This window comes from Anoplopoma fimbria, chromosome 3 (genome assembly GCF_027596085.1).
Source record: "Anoplopoma fimbria isolate UVic2021 breed Golden Eagle Sablefish chromosome 3, Afim_UVic_2022, whole genome shotgun sequence".
Taxonomy (NCBI): domain Eukaryota; kingdom Metazoa; phylum Chordata; class Actinopteri; order Perciformes; family Anoplopomatidae; genus Anoplopoma; species Anoplopoma fimbria.
Window position 1 is genome coordinate 18,395,305 of NC_072451.1, and position 20,022 is coordinate 18,415,326.

General features: G+C 42.8%; 3 protein-coding genes across 4 annotated transcripts; 2 read left to right on the forward strand and 1 right to left on the reverse strand.

Moving 5' to 3' along the window:
• Positions 1 to 9,308: 9,308 nt before the first annotated feature.
• LOC129089286 (secretogranin-2b-like) lies at positions 9,309 to 11,131 on the forward strand. Its single transcript, XM_054596693.1, is given in 2 exon segments — positions 9,309 to 9,786; positions 9,789 to 11,131. Coding segments are annotated over 2 exon segments (1,821 nt in total).
• Positions 11,132 to 12,207: 1,076 nt separating this feature from the next.
• On the reverse strand, positions 12,208 to 16,549 carry ap1s3b (adaptor related protein complex 1 subunit sigma 3b). Of its 2 annotated transcripts, XM_054624681.1 has the most exons (6): positions 16,385 to 16,549; positions 14,674 to 14,852; positions 14,413 to 14,521; positions 14,059 to 14,196; positions 13,023 to 13,084; positions 12,208 to 12,870 (listed from the first exon to the last, which is right to left on the reverse strand). In XM_054624681.1, exons 1-5 carry the CDS (start codon positions 16,385 to 16,387, stop codon positions 13,043 to 13,045), a joined length of 471 nt encoding a protein of 156 aa, XP_054480656.1. In that variant the 5' UTR covers positions 16,388 to 16,549; the 3' UTR covers positions 12,208 to 12,870; positions 13,023 to 13,042. The 2 variants fall into 2 exon arrangements, with proteins under 2 accessions (XP_054480656.1, XP_054480664.1); XM_054624689.1 differs by lacking the exon at positions 13,023 to 13,084 and having other exon boundaries at positions 16,385 to 16,535.
• Positions 16,550 to 16,745: 196 nt separating this feature from the next.
• Positions 16,746 to 19,811, forward strand: LOC129112523 (dehydrogenase/reductase SDR family member 12-like). Its single transcript, XM_054624669.1, has 10 exons — positions 16,746 to 17,012; positions 17,399 to 17,532; positions 17,609 to 17,691; positions 17,771 to 17,866; positions 17,978 to 18,059; positions 18,145 to 18,206; positions 18,338 to 18,442; positions 18,665 to 18,755; positions 19,365 to 19,502; positions 19,618 to 19,811. The coding sequence occupies exons 1-10, from the start codon at positions 16,957 to 16,959 to the stop codon at positions 19,737 to 19,739; spliced, it is 969 nt and encodes a 322-aa protein (XP_054480644.1). The 5' UTR covers positions 16,746 to 16,956; the 3' UTR covers positions 19,740 to 19,811.
• Positions 19,812 to 20,022: the final 211 nt, after the last annotated feature.

The window sequence follows — 20,022 nt, forward strand, 5'->3', positions numbered from 1 at the left end:
AAAAGTGTGTTCAACACCTGAACGCAATCCGCGAGGCACAACGTGTGACTGATACGATCGGCAGCTTGATTAGAATCTTTCTGAAACCAGAGTTTCTATGGCAACGGAAGGCCAGTGTGTCTGCGCGTGTGTGTGTTTGAGTGACTGTGGTTTGTGAAAGACTTGTGTGGTGCGTGGACGAAAGCGGAACATGCAGTCCTTGGCTTCAACCTTCAATCAGAGCTAGTAGACAAAGGATTCTTTTTTTTTTTTTTATATCCTTTTAGGCCGAGTCACAGACTGTATCTTTCACAACATGTTGACTGTCAGACGTGTGAAATCGTTTCTAATCGATTCATAAGAGGCTTGCGCACCTGCTATCCTGCTGCCATACAGTATGAATCTGAGTAAGCCAGAGTCCAGCATTTGAGCAAACTGTGTGAATTTACCTAGGATGAAGATGATCAATTAAACTTGGATTTTATGCCATGTTCTTACAATAATAATAGGCTACAACTAATTATTATTATTATTATTTCTTTAATACATTTTTTGCTCAATACAATGTAGGAAAATAGTGAAAATTGACAATTGCAGTTTCCAAGAGACCAATTTGACATTTAAAATGCTTGTTTTTTCTGAGCAAGGTCCAAATCACAAAGATATTCAGTTTAATATGATGGTTTGAGGCTATGAATTATTATGAATACAATATATACAAGTTGTATAAGCTAACTGGTGAATATATAAAGCTTACAATACCGTATACATTCTGCACTTGGGCTTGTAATACAAATTACAATGTATATAAAGCTATAATACATTTCCAAATGAAATCAAAGCTCCCTGGACCTTTACGGCATTTGAGATGGAAAACATTATTGAGAACGACCAACCTCTCACATAAAAGCAAACTGAAAAGACATGGTTGTTTAAAGTCCTGCTTGATGATTCTGTTTGATTTGAAATGAAATGCGTAAGCATTGCAAACAGTAGCCGTTAGACCACAGAGAGATGAGCGATTCTTCTAGCCCCTCCTCTCCTCCCCTTTCTATTCCCTCCATCCAACCCTATGGGACTGGAGATGCGTCAGAGGCATAATGCTCCCTTCATTAGCCCACTGATTCTGACGCAGACACATACACACTGAGTGTCTCTGCCACAAAGACAACAACAACAACAACAACAACAACACAACACCAAGCAGCCAGAAACTGTGAAGGACATCTTCTATATTGTTTGAATGTGGTTTGTTGTGTGGGTCTGTCTCTGTGATGGTCTTCTCTTTCCCTCTCTGACACTTTATTCCAACTTTTTCTGTCTTCTACTCTCTCTCTTCCTCTCGCACCTCCCTTTTCTCTCTTCCTGTCTACTTATGACTCAGAAGTGCGCAAAAAACTTTTATCTGTGCTTGTGCTTTAAGCGCACACCCCGGCGTGAGCCAATAGACCATATTGGAGTTTACCAAAGGATGAGCGTGTAGCTGAACCGGAGCTGCCTCATATCTCTGGAGAGGTGGGTGGTAGCTGGAGAATAATAACATCTGAGGCTGAGAGATGGTGATACAGTGGGGACTGGGACTGAGATATGTCACTGGACTGGTTGTTCTATATGTAAGAGACACTAAGGTCCAGTAGGGATAGGGTTTATTGGAGATATAAAGTGTGGTGCATCATAACAAACTCACACTGTGTGGTAAAGCACTGTTCAAGCATACAGAACCAAAGGCATCCGAAGAGCCCAAATATGTTGTGTTGGAATACAGTAAAGGGTAAAACATTTTTTCACTCATTTCGCATTTAACAGTGGTTTAGACGCAATCAAGCACTAGGACAAGCAGATACGGACTTTTGTTATATCTTGGGGGGCGTTTAAGGACACCCCCATCACCTAATTGGAAAATGAATGAATGCGTTGCTCTAATTTTTCTCGATCTAATGTGCCCCCTCCTGCTGATTTTGTTTTTGACAAGCTGACCTTTGGCTGTGCTCGGTATCACTGGCTGCACCACGCCTTGCTTAGCTAAGCAGGGTCATCATGATGTGAGGGCCAAAGTGGGGGTGGGAGAAAGTGTGACGTCTGGCGTTGAGCTTTAGCAGAGAGAGAGAGAGTGGAGGGTAGGGGTTGGGGTGGGGGGGGGGGGATGGAGAGACAGAGGGAGAGGCAACTGATATGTCTGGGCGATGACTCACCGATGCTGGGTATTTATAGCATCAGGAGGGAGGGAGCGAGGGAGGGAGGTACGGAGGTGGAGGAGCGAGGGGGCAAGCGGTTTGGGAGGCAGCCAGGACAGCATCTACGCACCGCTGACAGGGAGTGGTAGAGAGAGAGACAGAGACCGCAGAGATGAAGCACCGGAGAAGAAAAAAAAAGGGGGGGGAGACGAGGAAAGGGGAATGAGAGGGACGGTGGGAGGGAAAAAGCAGAGCAGGAGGTTGGAAAACAGGCAGAGCGGAGGAGAGGAAGGGAGGGGTGAAAGGGTGGATGAATGAGACTGAGCTTAATGGAAAGATGAGAAGTTGAACTACGAAGTAAAGGAGGGGAGACAAAAATAGAACTGCATACACAAGAGAAAGAGCATATTCAAAAATGAATCTCAGATTTAAAAAAAACAATCTTGCTGGAAGTGCAACACTGCAGAGACAAAATCAGAACATGTGGACAAACATAAGAATTGGACATATTGGGTTTTGGATATAGCAACATATATATAAGATATCTCTATCACATTTGCAAAAACACACACTTCCCTGCATCATCACATCCAAACAATGGCTAGATTGAGTCATGCAGAGGAGGACAGGAAATATGGCGGTCTTTAATGAACATAAAAATCCCCAAGGTTGCCTAGACACTGTACATCTCAAGAAAAACATAAAGCTGCTACACGCACAGCCAATTAGGGTGACAAAAAAATACCAAAATCCAGTTAGAGAGGAACCATTTAGAGCTTCACAACACATGAATGTAATTATGACGAATTTGTATAAAGTTCATGCTGCAAATATGTACATTATTACCGGCACATTCAGTTTCTCATTCCGCTTTCTTCATTGACAAGATTCCTTCATTAAAATACACATCCTGCCTCCGCCTCTGAAGTGCGTCATGCTGCGTCCCTCACCATAGACACTAACACAATCTCTGCATGTGTGCTCATATACACATGGGGGTGGGGTGGGGGGTGGTGGGGGGGGGAGCACACACGCACACAAGCACACTGTCGGTTCGTTATAAAGGGATGAGTCAGAGCACCAAGGTGAACACTTGCAGCCATTAATATGTACAGGAGGGGTGGAGGATGATAATAATAATGAGAGGAATGGAGGTTGACAGGTTGGTGGGAGGCGGAGGGTGGAAAAGAAGCTGAAACGGAAGATAAGTTTAGGAAAAAGACAGAAAATAGAGAGAGAACAATCCAGTTTATTATGGTGGTGGCAAAGATATGACGGAAAAAGTGATTGTAATGGAGAGAAGTTGGAAAACCTTAAAATGTCAGGCTTGGTCTATTTGAATGAAAGTTTGACTTTAGTGTCCGAAATTAAACACTAACATGCTTTTTTCAGAATTCTGTGCATACTTTCATTTTTTCTGTGTATACAATTAAGAAAATGTCTTACATTTTTAATGTAGATGAAAATCCTTAAGATGCCACTTTAAGAATGGAAGTTCATGAGGTAGGTGAAACTTACCAGAAGTATTATATGTATTAAAAAAATGAGAAGCATGTGTAAATAAGAGATAAAGGAGTCTGATTTCTTGCCAAGTTAAATGAGAAGATCAATACCATGGTGTCCTGTTATCAATCTTCTCATTGTTCTCGCAGCAGGAGTTGGCCAAGCATGTGTCCCAAATGTCATACTTTTCAAGAATAAATCAAAAGATGCCCATTAGTAGAAGAAAGAGGCTCAGTTGGTTAACTTAGTCTCACTTAAACAGAGATATAAAACACACTCCCACATGTTTTTGTGGACATGTGCCCTTTTCAAAAAGGCTAAGCTTGTTTCAAATCTTCAACTTCATTTCTTTCACACACCTCCTTCAGTTTTCTTGTTGCTCAAGACAGAACACTTCTGTCCCTATTTCTGCTCCATATTGCCACCCTAATCACCCCCATCTCTGCTCCTGGCTGAAACCACCTGCCTCCTGAAGACATGGACTGAGCCTTAACCAAAGTAATTGGCGCAAGGCGCGAGATAAGCGGGACGGGTACAACAGAGGGAAAGAGGTAATGAATGCAAGCCACTAAGAAAATGTCTCGCTTAAGAAAGGAAGCGACTAATAGAGGAGAGGAGGTGGATGCTAACCTGTGGGAAGACACGATGGAAGCAGATGAAAGGCTGTGAGGCAGCGTCACCATGGAGACGTCGGTTGAAAAGAAGGTGAGCCATGACAACAGGCCTGCCATCCACCCCCCACCCCCCATGATGGGGTGATGGGGGGTGAAGCTGTGAGTAGGAGGAGGAGGAAAACAAACAAAGGAGCAGGAGAAGAACGACCACATGTGGCCCTGACGCTTTTCTCTTTCCTTCATCGTCGTATCTTCTCTTTTTTTTTTTTTTTTCCACGTTCCAAGTTGATCATGTTTGAATGTCACTCCATTCAACAAGAAATCCAGGGTTGAAACAAAGGAGCGTTTGCAGTTCTTTAACCTTGGATGGTTGAATCACGAGTCCTTGAGCTGATAAAGTGTAAAATCAAGAGTCTGAATACACTCAAAAGATCAAAGAGATGCAGCTCGTTAAGGCCTTGTTTGTGTGTGTTTGTGTTTGTGTGTTTTTTCATTTTTGCTGTTGCCTGTGAGCGCATGTGAACATATGGGCGTGTGCTTCTGTGCCATTGTGACGCACATAAGCCAGTGTTGATAGAGCTCATATCATTCTCGCCCCGCAGCTTTGATTGACATGTGGATAAACAGCAGCTGGGTCCCTATTGTCTGCTGTGGGTTTAGAGACTGGAGAGGAGGAGGAGGGAGGTACTGTAGATAGTGGCAGATGCATTTTTGTACAATGATCAAAGAGACAAAATGATACAAATGTTTTTTTAGGGAGAGGGAGAAGGAGTACAATTTAAAATGCTAATATGGATCCGGCTGAATATGTTCAAACCATTCACTGAAACTATGGCACTCACAAACACACAAAATACCACACTGTAACCAACGGCAGCAGAGAGGACAAATTCACGTCATCAATGCTGCCAATTAATAATGCAATAAATATAGCAATAAAGCTTGTTTGAAGAGGATGAGAGAGAGAGAGTTAAATAAAGTAATGTAAACCAGGAAATAAAGCCAACAAGAGAGTGAGAGTGGCACTAAGGACTCTAATTACTAGGAGTTTCCCTCTTCCCCGCCGCTGTTCCCATCAATCAATAGAGAGAAAGAGAGAGAGAAGGGGATGTAGCCGTACTAATCACTAAAGATGTTTCTCCGGTTTTATTTATCTGAAATAACTGCGCAGGAATATATGGAACAATGCACAGAGACAGCACATCACAAACCCCGTAGAGGAATCAGCCAGTGGATCTTCCACCAACTGGAACCTGCTGGGATTTGAGTTTAAAAACCTATGATCCATTACTCAGAATCCTCATAATGCCCAGGGAGTTAAACAACAATAGATTAAAAAAAATGAATAGAAATCCCGAAATTCAGATGCCAAGACTCCACACAAAGAAGGATCCATGAAATGCCTTTTAATGGCAACATTCTAATTCTACTTTATTTAGTGAAATGTGAACAATGGTAATTTTTTTAAACTCTCCTCTGACACACACTTTGCCACATGACTCAATGTAGAGTTAGTAACCAAATATATTTACTACCAAGTACACTTCTAGATACATGTACATTTCCATGTCATGCTACTTTATACTTCTAGTCCACACATTTTCAGGGGGTAAATGTTGAACTTTTCACTCCACTACATTTATTGTGAAAGTTGCAGTTACTTTTCAGATATTTTTTTATAAACGAAGCACAAGATGAACTTGATCTTACTGGTGACTTGAGGATCGTTATTAATGATCTTATGATTTAAGCTATAATAATAAACACAGGTCATTCTTCTTCAGAACAAGTACTTTGACCGTGATGCTCTAAGCACATTTGGCTGATAATGCTACATAGGATTCTGAATGAAGGACTTTTACACACAGTTTAGTGTCTTTATATCATTGTGCTGGTGCTTTTTCTTAAACAGAACCTCTGCATACTTCTTCCATCATTGGATTACACATACGCCCATCCAACCACATAGGCTTTTTTCCTGAATGATCCATTGCTTAGACATTGGCAGAGGTAAGTGTGAAGAAATAACATATCCCTCTAAAATGAATCTCTGTTTTGTTGTGGTGCCTAGTCACTTACTCACACACATCGCAACAACCATATGACAGGTTATTTTTAGCAGTGTGTGTCTGACTGACACACACAATAAAAAAAAACCAGTGTGTCTGTGTTTCTCAATTGAGTGTGCTCCTGGCTGTAAATGGGAATAACACAAAGATTAAAGGGCTCTTGAGCTGGACAAATATTATCTTAATCTTTTCAAAAAGTGTGATATTTTCATCAGTCAGTTACCTGGATATAAAATGAGCTAAATAATTAAATTAATCTTTAAATAGCCCTTGCGCGCTTGTTCATTCTCAACTAAATTGATAGCAGATAATGAGCATATTTTATTATCCATCTCTTAATGGGCACGCAGGAGAGTGTACCATTTAAATGATCTATAGTACAGTGTACCTGGCTGTCGTGACCTCTAGATTTGATGCCGTCCCTCTGGGTGGAGGCTGTTCTGAATGGAAAGATGTGATGTCAGAGCAGTGATGCTGTGGATTATAAAACACATCTTACAAACAACACCACGCCTCTCTTTCTATCAGTCTCTCCATCTGTGATTCATATATATTTTTCCCTCCCTCTCTTTGGTGCACACACCGAGGAACTTAAACAGGCCGGCACAAACATCAGCAGCCAGTCAGATGGATGCATCTCTTAACGTCAGAAGGCTCTCTGCAGCTCTTCAACCCTGGAGAGCAGACAGATGACGGCGCTTTCAACTGAAATGCACCTCCAACGGCGTTGTCTTTATTTGATGACACAACGTGTGCTCGGCACTGAGGGGTTGAAATGAAAAGATTAAGTGGCCAATTTTTTTTTTCTTTCACCAGTTTAATGGACGTGATAGGATTACAACCTGGAATAAATAAGAAGCACAATGGATTCAATTAGATGTGCAATGGCAATAAAAATGGGGGCGGGGGAGGCTTAGTAAAAGCAGGACTGAAATGGCAGAGCACTTATGTGTAAGCTACGGGTGTCATAGGGCATTAAGCGCAATAGTTAGAATCACTTGAGAGGGTACAGAGGAGACTTGTGATGATGCTGCATTCCTAATGTCTTTGACTGGCCATTTGTTTGGCCTGAGGGAGATACCAACAGAGACTAAAGCATTAAGAGCATGAAATGTGAATATCAAATTACAATTCTTAAAATATTTATAACCTTTAAGGTAATAATGGCAAAGATTTTTGATTTAAATAAATGTATCTTAAGCCACAGTGTATTGCTGAATGAGGCAACACATCTGGTGCCCTTGCATTTGCAGTATTTGGCGTCGGTGGCGACATTCCCCGGAAAAGGTGACACTGTTTGGATCTCTGGGAAGTGAGATCCAAAAACACACCTGCAACTACCGCTTATTGCCATTGGTAAAATGGAAATCTTCAAGATGGTGATGCCAGCAAAGCACATGGATATACCATTTGTACTGAATCTTTATTGTATATCCTATATAAGCTATTTGACTATGTTCCTCAACAGCAAGTCCAAAATCACAAGTCGTTTTAGAGTTTTTCACCTTTGTTTTGCCTTCCTACAGAGAAAGTGCATTTAGAAAGGGATATGGTATATATATATATATATATATAGTAAGGCTTTTGATCCATCCGTGACCTTTTATCAGCAGGTGCCGTGCTGTGGCCCCTTCACTTGTCGACCTGCGGAATGCCGGAGCTTTGGCCCCACGCCGACAGGAGGGTGTTTATCACAGTCTCTGTCAGAGGTGGGTGGGGGGGCAACTGCGACAGCAACTCCGCGGTGGTTTTAGTCTGTGAGTCATCGCTAGAGGGGTTAACTCTTGGTGTGCCAAGATACTTAAAACTGCATCTTTTTTGGTTTTTACACCAAAAATGAGCAAAAAGTGCTTTTTCTGCGCGTCAGTATGAAAGGTGTTTTTTTTTTTGGTACTTTCTGGTACATGTGGAATTATTTTTTTTAAATTGCGCCTAAATGTTAATGTTTACACAGGATCATTTGCATGTTGTTCAACTGATACAAGATGTCATTTTAATGAAAGCTGGTAATGCAAGATGAACAGTTTACATGAAGGAGGATTCACATCAACATAATGTCTTATTTGTGCGACATGGGCAGCATTCCTGAATGCATCTGCTGCGAGACTTTTAAAGATCTTTCCAGTCAATAGCTTCTAGAGTGGTGCAGCGAGACAACACAGACTGCACGGAGAACTATTTATAATGCAGCGAGCCTTTTTGGTATGCCATATAATAAACCTGAATCATTTATATGGATTTTTTTAGGGACCGGCTCTTACGTGTGTTGTGTGATGACGCGGTGGTCAGGTGTTGCCTCATATAACGACGGGGAGCTGTCCAAGTGCTGAAAACAGAAGAGACCAGCTCCGCTCCTGAGGAGATGCCATACACCTTCACTGCTGTCTGAGCTTTATTACCAAAGGTAAGACAAGGCATATTTTATTTTATTTTATTTTAAATGTTTTCATTATAATTTTTTGTTCAAATTAATATCCAATTGCCTTGGATAGAAAAACAATTGTCTGTCACATTCGTTTTTTCGCAGATGTCGACACTTTATAGACCGCGGGTTATCTATGAGATAACAAACACGCATCCTCATCAATGGATGATTAAAATGCATGGTTGCTATGGTGAAATTAACGAGCAGGAATGGTATTTTTTTTTTTAACGAATGTTTATGCTGCTATGGGGGTGGGTGGGTGGGTCGGATGTTGAGGTTGCCCATAACAACGCGGGGAATGACTCATCCAGTGATGTGAACGCATCTCCTCCAGCACAGCATCGTATCATTCAATTTGCCCAGCGTAACTCCCAGGACTACAGACTCTGGCACGTTCATGCGCGTTGCTTTTAAAATAAAGTTGTTGTCCAAAAACAATCGGTAGCAACATAGAAATCCTCTTTTGCTTTTATTTTGTTCTCCAAAAACCCTTCACTTTAACATGTTAATGCTCTCTTGTTTTGCAGGTAAAACGTTGCCTATAATGCTGCATTTCCACCACAAGTTGCCCGCGGGGGGGTCCGTGATCCTGCTCGCCTTCCTCCTCCGTGGATGCTCCGTGCAGGCTGCGTCTCTCCCCCGCCACTACAGGCTCCGAGGTGGGGAGAGTGATGGGCAGCCGGCCGCCTACCCACCCAGCTCAGACATGATGAAAGCACTGGAGTACATCGAGAACCTGAAGCAGCGGAACGGAGGGCGACCCGAGCCCGCGGATTACGACGAGGTGGACAAGTTCAGGGTCCTGCTTCAGCTCGCCTCGCAGCAGGACGAGAGTCCCGGGGACCGTCAGCCTGCTCCCAGCGCGCAGAGGCAGGACGTCACCGCCGAGCAGCTGATGAAAGCCCTGCTCCAGTCTCTCCAGGACCGGGCCGGGAAAGACGCGAACCCCGGCCCCGTTTCGGCGCCCAGGAACGACCGCCGCACGCACAGGCACCGCACCAAAGACACCGAAGTCCCCGCCAGCCCCCGGTAGAATACGGTAACTTCCCCAGACCCCACAAGAAATACCCGCTGATGTTTGAGGACGAGGAGAACACAGACGCCTCCAAGCGGGCCACGGAGGACCTGGACGAGCAGTACACGCCCCAGAGCCTTGCCAATCTACGGTCCATCTTCGAGGAGCTCGGGAGGATGCCCAGCACCATCGGAGGCCAGAAGAGAGACGTGTTCGGGGATGAAGACGATGAGGGGGAAGAGGACGGCTTCAGCCTGAGGAGTCAGGCCTACGACGACGTGGCCGGAGGAGAGGAGTGGGTCCCCGTGGAGGAGAGGGAGGAGACCGAGGAGATGGTCAACGGGAGCCACGAGGAAATGGACAGGGCGCTCGGTGAGCAGGAGGAGGCGGAGAGGGAGGAGATGCAACGCCGGGCGAGCCAGAACCAAGAGGAGGGTGACGACGACACCAAACTGGTCGATTACTACCTGTTGAAGGTCCTGGAGATGAGCGACCGGACGCAGAAGAGGGATCAGACCGGGGAGCAGAGGAAGAGACTGATCCGCCCCTCCATCCTCGATCCGAGGACAGTGAAGGAGTTGCTGCAGCTCTCCCTGAAGCTCCACGTCCCTCCGCAGGACCTTATCGACATGCTGCTGACAGAGGAGCTCCGGAAGCTCCACCGCGACCCCCAAGCCTCGGCGGCTCGCTTCCCGACCGGCCAGGCCCCAAAGATCAGGTACTACAGCCGCAGACTGCCGCTGAAGAGCAAGCCCGTCCCGGAGGACATGGACAGAGAGGACTTTTTGGACATCATCGGCGTGGAGACTATCAGTAACGAGTATCCTGTGGTGCAGAGACCCGTGAAGACCGCTCCCTCCTCGGAGAGAATCCCGGTGGCGTCCAACCCCGTTGCAAAACCCGTTCCGGTTAAGATCCCTCCTCCGTCCGGGCGCAGGGAAAACCTCTTCTTGTCCGAGCTCAACAAAATGCCGCTGAGACGTCAGGCTGATGTCGCCGATGATGAAGATGAAGGTGGCGACGTGGAAGACGAGGTGACTACCTACCTGGCGGCCAAAATCCTCACAGAGTACCCAAACACCATCACCAAGAGGGACACCCAGGCCCAGCTGAAGGGACAGTTCCCCTACGAGCTGTACGAGCGGGTCATGAAGGACTACCTGGGTCAGGCGGACACTGAGAAGAGGCCAGTGGCCAAGAGGGAGACCGAGGTGGCCACGGAGGAGGAAATAGAGCCCACGGAGATGCAGGGGAAAGAGGAGATGACGATGGCGAAGACCTCGGCTCCACAGACCGTAAATGAAGAGGTGGAGGAGAAGGAGCGCCGTGAGAAAAAGGTGGCCGGGATGTAGCCTGATGTCCTGCAAAGACGCACGAAACAATGATTATAGTATTTATACTGTCTCAAAAAAATAAAATAAAGTTTGGTGGACGTGATCTAGTTTACACATTTATATTATATGAACTATAGCTGGTATTACTAATATCACCCTAACGAAAAATGAACTATAGCAAACTTAAAAGTCCAGAACATTTTTAAAAAATATATACTAGTCCCTACTTGCTGCAAGAACATTATAGAAATATTGTGTTGATATCGTAGGATATTTAAAAAAAAAAAAAAAAAAAAGGTGCAATCCGTGCATATATGAGAAAAACAAGTATCCTCAAAACACTTTTGATTTCAACGTGTTGCCACCCTCAAATCGCCAATTAGGCCTACTAGTACATCAACTAATATCAAACCACAATGAAATCCAAGTTATTAAAGTTTGGTGATGTTGTTAAAAGTTTGTTTAGGTTTAAGGTGTTTGTAAACAGGCCTATATTTTCCAATTATAATCAACTGAGTAATGTAAAAAAAAAAACACGCTTATTTTTCATCCATGTTATACTCTTCAATTACATATGTGAATATATCTGTAAATGATTAAGCATTATGCTGACTGGGCCTCTAAAACACAAGTATACAGTATACTGAGAGGGGTATTTTTCGTTAGGGCAGCTGCTGGCCTGAGAGCGAGTGTTGTTGTGACTCGTGATATATTCAGGGTTAGTGGATTTCATGTTATTATGATGGATAATTATTTCCAAGTCTAAATATCAGACCGTCGCCTGCCTTCCAACCCTTTCATACTGCGTAGCTCTGTATTGTTGGCCTACCAGTGGTTGTGCTATGTATGCTCATTTTTAAACCATTTTGTACATGTTCAATAATGTGTGATGAATCACAGATGAATAAAGCATCAGCTGTATTATTTTTCTTCTTGCTGAGTTGTGTTGCCTTATTAAAACACACCATACACATCACGGCCATGGTTTACAGTCAGAGGAAATCATGCTGATCCTAGGAAACACTGATTTCCACAAGGTTTAGTGTTCAAATGTACAAAAATAGTAACGCAGACTCTTTATCAAAATACACATTTTAATCATTACGTCATAAATTGCACATGATAAATAATGGTGATATTCACACCCACACTAGCAACATCTCCTTTTAAAGACTAACGGCCCCACACATGTTAAAGAATCTATAGAGCCTAAAAACAGTAAGAAATTCATCATAATCAGTCTCACTCCATCTGTCTTTTTTTTTTTAGACTAACATTTTTTTTTCTTTTTTAAATATTAACCGCATTACAAATTAGCGTAGCGTTTTTGGAATAAAAATCATTCAATTCCAACATATTAATTCATGATTTAAATATAAATTCAACAAATTCATGAACCTAAAATACATCCCAGATCCTATTTCTACTTCATTAAATATTGCAATAACGGCAATCATTGTGAACACCCCCTTCCTTCAATAAAGCAAACGACTGAACAAATACTAGACTTACTGTCAAATGCAGCTACACTGCAGCAAAGCTTCAGGCAGAAGGACAAGAAGACATTCAATACGTTTCATCTTTTGAAAAATGTTCAATGGAATCAAATAAAATTCAATGTCCATATCCAGAAACTTCTTTGACTCATATTCAGCTCATTGGGTTCCTGTATTCCTCCCCGCTGTTCCTTTATGTCCTTTATGTCCTTTTTGTCCCATGGGTTAAAATGCAGGTTTGCTCATATACTCCTCCATGGTCTAGAGAAAAGCACAGAGAGTTTAGTTTTAAAATCTCGTTCTACTTTTTGTAAAAATGCATTAGAATACAGTTAATATTCACAGGCACACGTCTACACACCACCTTTTATTAAGTGCTGAGCACACCAACTAACACAAGCAGAACATCTAACCTTTCTGTCCATATTCAAGGTCATCCAAACAGCTCCACCTCATACCACTCACTGCTGTCATCCTGAAGCGATAACGGTAAAAAAAATGAATGGGACGCTACGCTGCACATAGTCCATCTCTTGATTAAATAGTGTTAGTCAGCCCTACTCAGAAGCACAGAACAACACACCCAGTTAACTACGGTACCACACAGAGCCATGAACCTACAGCGAGAGCGGGAAGCAACAGCCAAACACTAAACCTACGCCGCGCTCCAGGGAAATCTGTCTCTCACTTGCAATAACACTGGCAGAGAGAGAGAGAGAGAGAGAGAGAGAGAGAGAGAGAGAGACACACACACACACACACACACACACACACACACACACACACACACACACACACACACACACACACACACACACACACACACACACACACACACACACACACACACACACACACACACACACACACACACACAAAGAGGGGTGAGCAAATCAGCAGCACAAACTCAAATCTATACAAAAAGGAGCCAATATCCACAAGCCTACAAGCTATGAGAAAAAAAACACACACCAGGGTCTCAGCACCAATGTTAATTGAACTCGCTATCCCACTACTTGCGAAGTTTGCTGGTAAACACACACACACACACACACACACACACACACACACACACACACACACACACACACACACACACACACACACACACACACACACACACACACACACACATACACACACACATATATAAAATCAAACAAGTTCATATACTAGAGCTTGATTCATGATAAATGTTATAAAGATTTCAGATGTGGATAAGTCCAAATACCCAACCACTGAGATTCAGATTTTTCTTTTTTAAAAGACACTATCAACACTAAACCACATTCAAAACACCACACAGTTGTTGTTTTTTAAATCATGTGGATCCATGCAACAGATGTTACACGCTCACAGCACAGAGGCAAGCCAAACATTGTATTGTGTTGTGTTGTGTTGTGTTGTGTTGTGTTGTGTTGTGTTGTGTTGTGTGCCGGCGCATCTCACCTCCTGTAACATGTCTGAGGCTTCAATGGAGCGATTCACCATTTGTTTGGAGGTTTCTTGTATTTCCCCTCCAATTAGAAACTCATCCAGGATAAAATAGGCCTTCTCAAAGTTAAAGATTATGTCCAGCTCACACACCTGGGAGGAGGTTATTGCCATTGTTAGGGAACAGTGCAGAATGTACTTAGGTTAGTTACATTTTTACTTTTAAAAGGAACATTTGAAAAATATGATATTTACTGATTAGTTCAACAGTTATAATGCTCTTGACTTAAGCTACCAGCACATTTTAACAATAACACTTCAGCTCACAGTTGCATATATAATCAAAGAGGGCGAAATATAATGAAATACATTGCCAAAGTATTTGTCCAGCAGCTCCACGTAGCGATGGATAACCTCCAGGGCGATCAGCTCATTCTCCTGGTTCTCTATGGCCAAGCAAAAATACAAGCTTGCATACCTGAGGAAAAGTTGACCCAGTAAAGATTTCCAGCTGATATAAAATAATGGAGTTATACATTTTATATACAGCAGGGGGCATTTTAAGTAGAAAAGACTTCTGCTTCAGAAGCAGATAAAGTAATTAACAAACATGCAATGGGCAGCACCCACCTCTTGTAAATAACCTTCAGGTCTTTCCAGTGCAGGAAGTTACAGGAGCGTGGTAGCCGTGACAACACCATTGTGGTCATGTCCCTGATGATTTTCTTCTTCTCGCGTTCTGGTATGGGCGTGAACCACTTCTGCAGACGCAGCTTCCCCTGGCGACTGAAGAGGAGCAAGAAGCGTATCTAACAGCACAGACAGAGGATCGCAGGGTCAGAGGGGGAATCGTGATGCATGCACGAACTGATGGCTCGTATGAACAAACGTGCACACATGTCGGCACAAAGTCTTTTCGCAGAGGACATTATTAACTACCCTCTAACACACCAGGCAGGGGTCAAACGGGTAGTTTTCTGTTGTCGTGGCTCATTAAAGAGTAACTCCACTGAACAAACACATCACCGGGGGGGAGGCTTCACAGGCAGAAATGTGAAGGTCAACAAACGATTTAAGAGTAAGTGTGTTGGAGTTTCCTCTAGAATGTCCAAGAGAGCTAAGGAGTTGGGTTTTGGATGTTTAGAGAATGTGCTTCCTAGCATTGTAAATACATATGGCTACGTATCAAAATGGACATTCTTGTTACCCCTTTTTGGTTACATGAACCACGCTGACATACTGTTTCCTTTGAGTCTTCCTCTGATTGTCGATGTAAGAAAGAGAAAGAAACAGTTTGAGCTTTCATTATTAATGGGCTGAAGATGGTGTTGCACCTCGGAGTGAAATTTGTGATTTGGGCATTAATAAAAAAATAAAAAAAAAATAGAAAAAAAAGGACATGATTTGAAAATCTGTGCAAAGTGAAAAACTTTTTTTAACCCTCACAGACCCACCAGTGCAGAGATCATTTCTCGACTCAGGTTGTGCAACAATTTCATTTCACCCAAAAAAAAAATCCCCAAAAGAGCTAAGAAGTCAGAATTGATTTGAGCAAGTGTGAACATTATAATGCACAATATATTTCCTATTTGTTGTCATGTTGTTCAATGCATTACCCAGCAGAACATATAGTGTAGATTTGACTAACAGTTGAAGAAACACACATTACTTACATTAAGTATGGGACATTGTTGTACATTGTGAACATATTTTAACCATTTTAGTAAAATGTAAAAGTTCACTTGGTTTCAACGTAATGAAGAAGCTGTTTATTCACACAGAAGTGAAGAGAAAAAGAGCCACCCAGCTAAAATGATGTATCACGATTTTAAAACCCACATTGACATAAAAAAAAAAAAACATTTTTCTAGGCCACTAGAAAACAGCAGGCCTTAAACCAGTCCCATACTGGTATTTCCAGGTGTGTTGCAGCCTCTGCGTCAACCCATAGTCAAATCATTATGGAAAGCTTGAAACCGCCGCCCGGGCAGGACTCGACACAAAGTGACGAAACCTGTTTAACCGAGGCGGCCGGGTTTAAGGGAACGTACACCTTACTTCCGGCTGTCGCGTTCAATCATCACAAGCAATAAAAAACCCACAATTAAAGCTCACGCTGGGAACCACATCCAGCTGCTGCACGGCTTCCTGTTACTAACAAACAGGCCTCAGTGTGTGTGTGTGTGTGTGTGTGTGTGTGTGTGTGTGTATAAGGAAGTGGCGCACAGGTGTAGCTCCTCGCTTTAGCAGCCTGTCAGCGACAACAGGTGCAGCAGGTGAAGCAGCCCTGACGCTATCTTACTGCCATGCGTAAGAAAGAAACAAACCACCAAACACTTACCATTTTCACGCTGCGCTCAAGAGCTATAAACGCTATCAAAAGTTTTTACAAAAAAAAATTGAAAAAAAGAAAGCACTTTAACCCCTCACAAAGGGTCAACAGTTCCTGCTGAACACATCACTCCAGGTCGGCGTGAAAGTTTTGGTTCTAACTCCGCCCCCTCCGCCGCTCCGGTGCCAGCTGGACGCGTCACCCACCGCTCCTCACCAGCCGTCCGGATTGGTTGTTGTCCGTTTGTGTTGCAGAGGTGCGGCCCATCACAACCCCTTTTTTTTTTTTTTTTTTTTTTTTTTAAAAAAAAAAAAAAAAAAAAAAAGAATGTGTACCACGTGATGTGTACAGAGCGTTTCAATGAGCGAGAGCTGATAAAACTTTAACTGATATAACTTGACTTTTTAAAAAAAAATTTTTTTAAAGTGTCTAAGTGTTATTCCCATGCAGAGTCGGCAGAGAGCAGCAAGCGCTCCCTTTCTGTAACGCCTCTGCTTCATGGGACTCTGATCTGTCATAGTGGTTTACGAGGACTGCTTTAAAACTGGGAAACTCTTTGGGATTATTATTCACTTGACAACATGTCTCTGTACCGAAATGCCATCTGGTTTATGAATGGAATCCACCAATATACAAGGTCAGTCAACACATTGAGTTATTACTTTAGATTGTTATCTAGATATGTAAGGACATAGCTGGCAGATGATGCTTTGTCACTTATTGTGTTATATTATCTAAATTGTTAGTCCTGCTTGTTGGTTTTCTAAATATAAAAATGCATCGTCTGTGAAATGTTTATTTTGTGTTATTCATTTAAGTCTAAAGACTGCTATACAGAGGAATATCAAGGGTCTGATCGGCGTATGCCACACATCACTGCACAAACTGGCCTTTATGCACAATTACAATAGTTCCTTTGACAGCTGGTGTGTATTGAGGATGACATCCCCTGACTGTACTGAAGATAAAATGTGGGGGGGAAAGAAAAATTTAGCTCTTATTGATTTCCCATGTGCCTTTAAGGAAAGGATATGAGACAGCATCTAAAGACTTTGAGCCCAAAGACGTGGATGTGTCCGTGGTGGGCAGGTCTTTTATGATCACCGGAGCCAACAGTGGAATCGGAATGGCAACAGCCATGGCTATAGCCAAGAAAGGTAAAAAGCTGCCGAGGGATGGTCTCTGGCTTTTCTATCCTGATAGAAAAAATAAACTTTGATGTTTTATTTCCAGGTGGGACAGTCCACATGGTGTGTAGGAACAAAGATAAAGCAGAAGAGGCCAGGTCGGACATTGTCAGTGAATCTGGCAACATGGTGAGTGATGTCCGCCTTGAACATGCCTAACACTCTCTTACGTGATTTGTAAGAGACTGATGCTTATCTGTTATTCTAGGAGGTATACATCCACATTGTGGACATGTCAGAGACACAAAAAGTGTGGGAGTTTGCAGAGGCCTTCAAGAGGCAGCATCTATCCTTGAATGTGTTGGTATGTGTCACCAGTCTCCTTTAATCTTCTTCCTAAATCTGTTTTAATAAACCGATAATGTTGTTGCTGTTTGATCCAACTTCTCTATCATTTTTTTTTTCTCCATGACAGATAAATAACGCAGGGTGTATGGTGCACAAGAGAGAGGTGAATGCTGGGGGCCTGGAGAAGAACTTTGCCACCAACACTATGGGTAAGCCTTAGATTCTGATGGTCATAAAGTTCCACGCTGCTGTACAGAGCACAGTTTTAAGTTTGCCTCTTCTCCGTCTCTTTAGGGGTGTACATCCTCACGCAGACTCTCATACCACTTCTACAGAAGAGCCGGGATCCAAGGGTGGTATGAACAAACACACACACACACACACTCACATCTCATCTGCATCATGTGGACAGCATAATGCCACTTTTGTCCGCGCTGTAATGGCTGTTGTCTAAGCACACTGTGCCTCTTTTCTCCCTGCCTGTTAGATCACTGTGACCTCAGGAGGCATGCTGGTCCAGAAGCTCATAGTCAATGACTTGCAGTCAGAGAAGGGCTTCTTTGACGGCGTCATGGTCTACGCCCAGAACAAGGTGGGGGGAGGAGGATATGTAATCCAGGTTATAAAACAAGTACAGAGCTGCAGTTCTTCTTATTTAGTCACGTCGTCTTTCTCACCGCGGTTGGATTTATCTATGTAATGTGGTCGAACAGAGGAAAATAGATGGAATAGTAATGCATAATACATTGACAGTAGTACTGAAAACTGTAGGCACTCTTCTAAACTGATGCAACCGTGTGTTGTTTCTTCTCAGAGACAGCAGGTGGTGCTCACAGAACAGTGGGCCAAAGCTTACCCAGTCATTCACTTCTCTGCCATGCATCCAGGCTGGGTAGATACACCAGGTACTGACTAGGCAGCTGACCCCAAAAAGCCGAAAGACTGTTGTTGCTGTTGGGAATTTGTCTTTGTTAAAAAAAAAAATGCCGGAAGAATCATATACTTACTGTACTTGCACAGCTGTATTGTCCCTCAAATATAGTGAAGAGGCTCCTGATGGTGGTGCTACAGCAAATATCTACATATAAATAACAATCTGTTCTAAGGCATTGATATACAGTAAATAAAGCCGCCCGAATAAATGAGTAAAATTAGAAATCAGCTGGGCTCATCTTGAATATTAAAAGGGTGTAAATAATAATAATTTTGTAATAATTTAATAGTCTAAATGAATTAGTAACTGTATGCTTTAGACGTATTTCCAAGGCAAAAAAAAATTGAAAGAATAAAAAAAAAAATACTTTGATTTCTATCGTATTTTTTTGTCACTCACAACTTGTGAAAAAAACACCAAATTGTTTTAAATTGGGTCCTGGAGGACCTACTTTGAAAAAAATGCAGTAGTCTAATCTAGTAGTAGAAAGAACAACATTCTGTCACTCTTTGTTAGTAATACAGTATTATCCCAAAATAGACGTACCCACCACTAACCCCTTCCCCCCCCTCGTTTCCAGCTGTTTCCACATCAATGCCTCAGTTCCACCATATGATGGGGGAGAGGCTGCGCAGTGTAGAGCAAGGAGCCGACACTGTTGTGTGGTTGGCCTTGTCTAGAGCTGCTGCTAGAAAACGCAGCGGGCAGTTCTTTCAAGGTGAGCAGCATGAAGTATGAGAAGTTCTTCCATTACATACAGAAGTCTTTCTTTCTTTCTTTCTTTCTTTCTTCAATCTTCTTAGGTGAATTCTGATGGATTGTTTGTGTTGCAGATCGTGCGTCTATTCCAGCCCACCTGCCTCTGGCCTGGACTCAAAGTTCTGCTGAAGAAAATCACTGCTTCATGACTCAGCTGGAGACTTTGGCCAAATCATTCACTCACAACCTGATGTAGAGCTTAACGGTCCTCAACATTTTTCTTATGCAAATGTTACATCACATGTAACTGACCCAATAAAGGATTTCTTGCAATGAGATCAATTTCTGGAAAAAAAAAGTCTCATGTTTAGTCTCTTGAAGGCTGCCTCCTTATTCTACACAGTCACGTGTTTAGGGCAGTGCATAGCTTAGAGTTATCTGTAATGTCAACAGCAACTGGACCGTCTTCATTGAAAATGTCACAAACGTAAAAAGTAATTGATTTGGTTTGAATGTCTCATGAGTAGTAACTGAGCGCA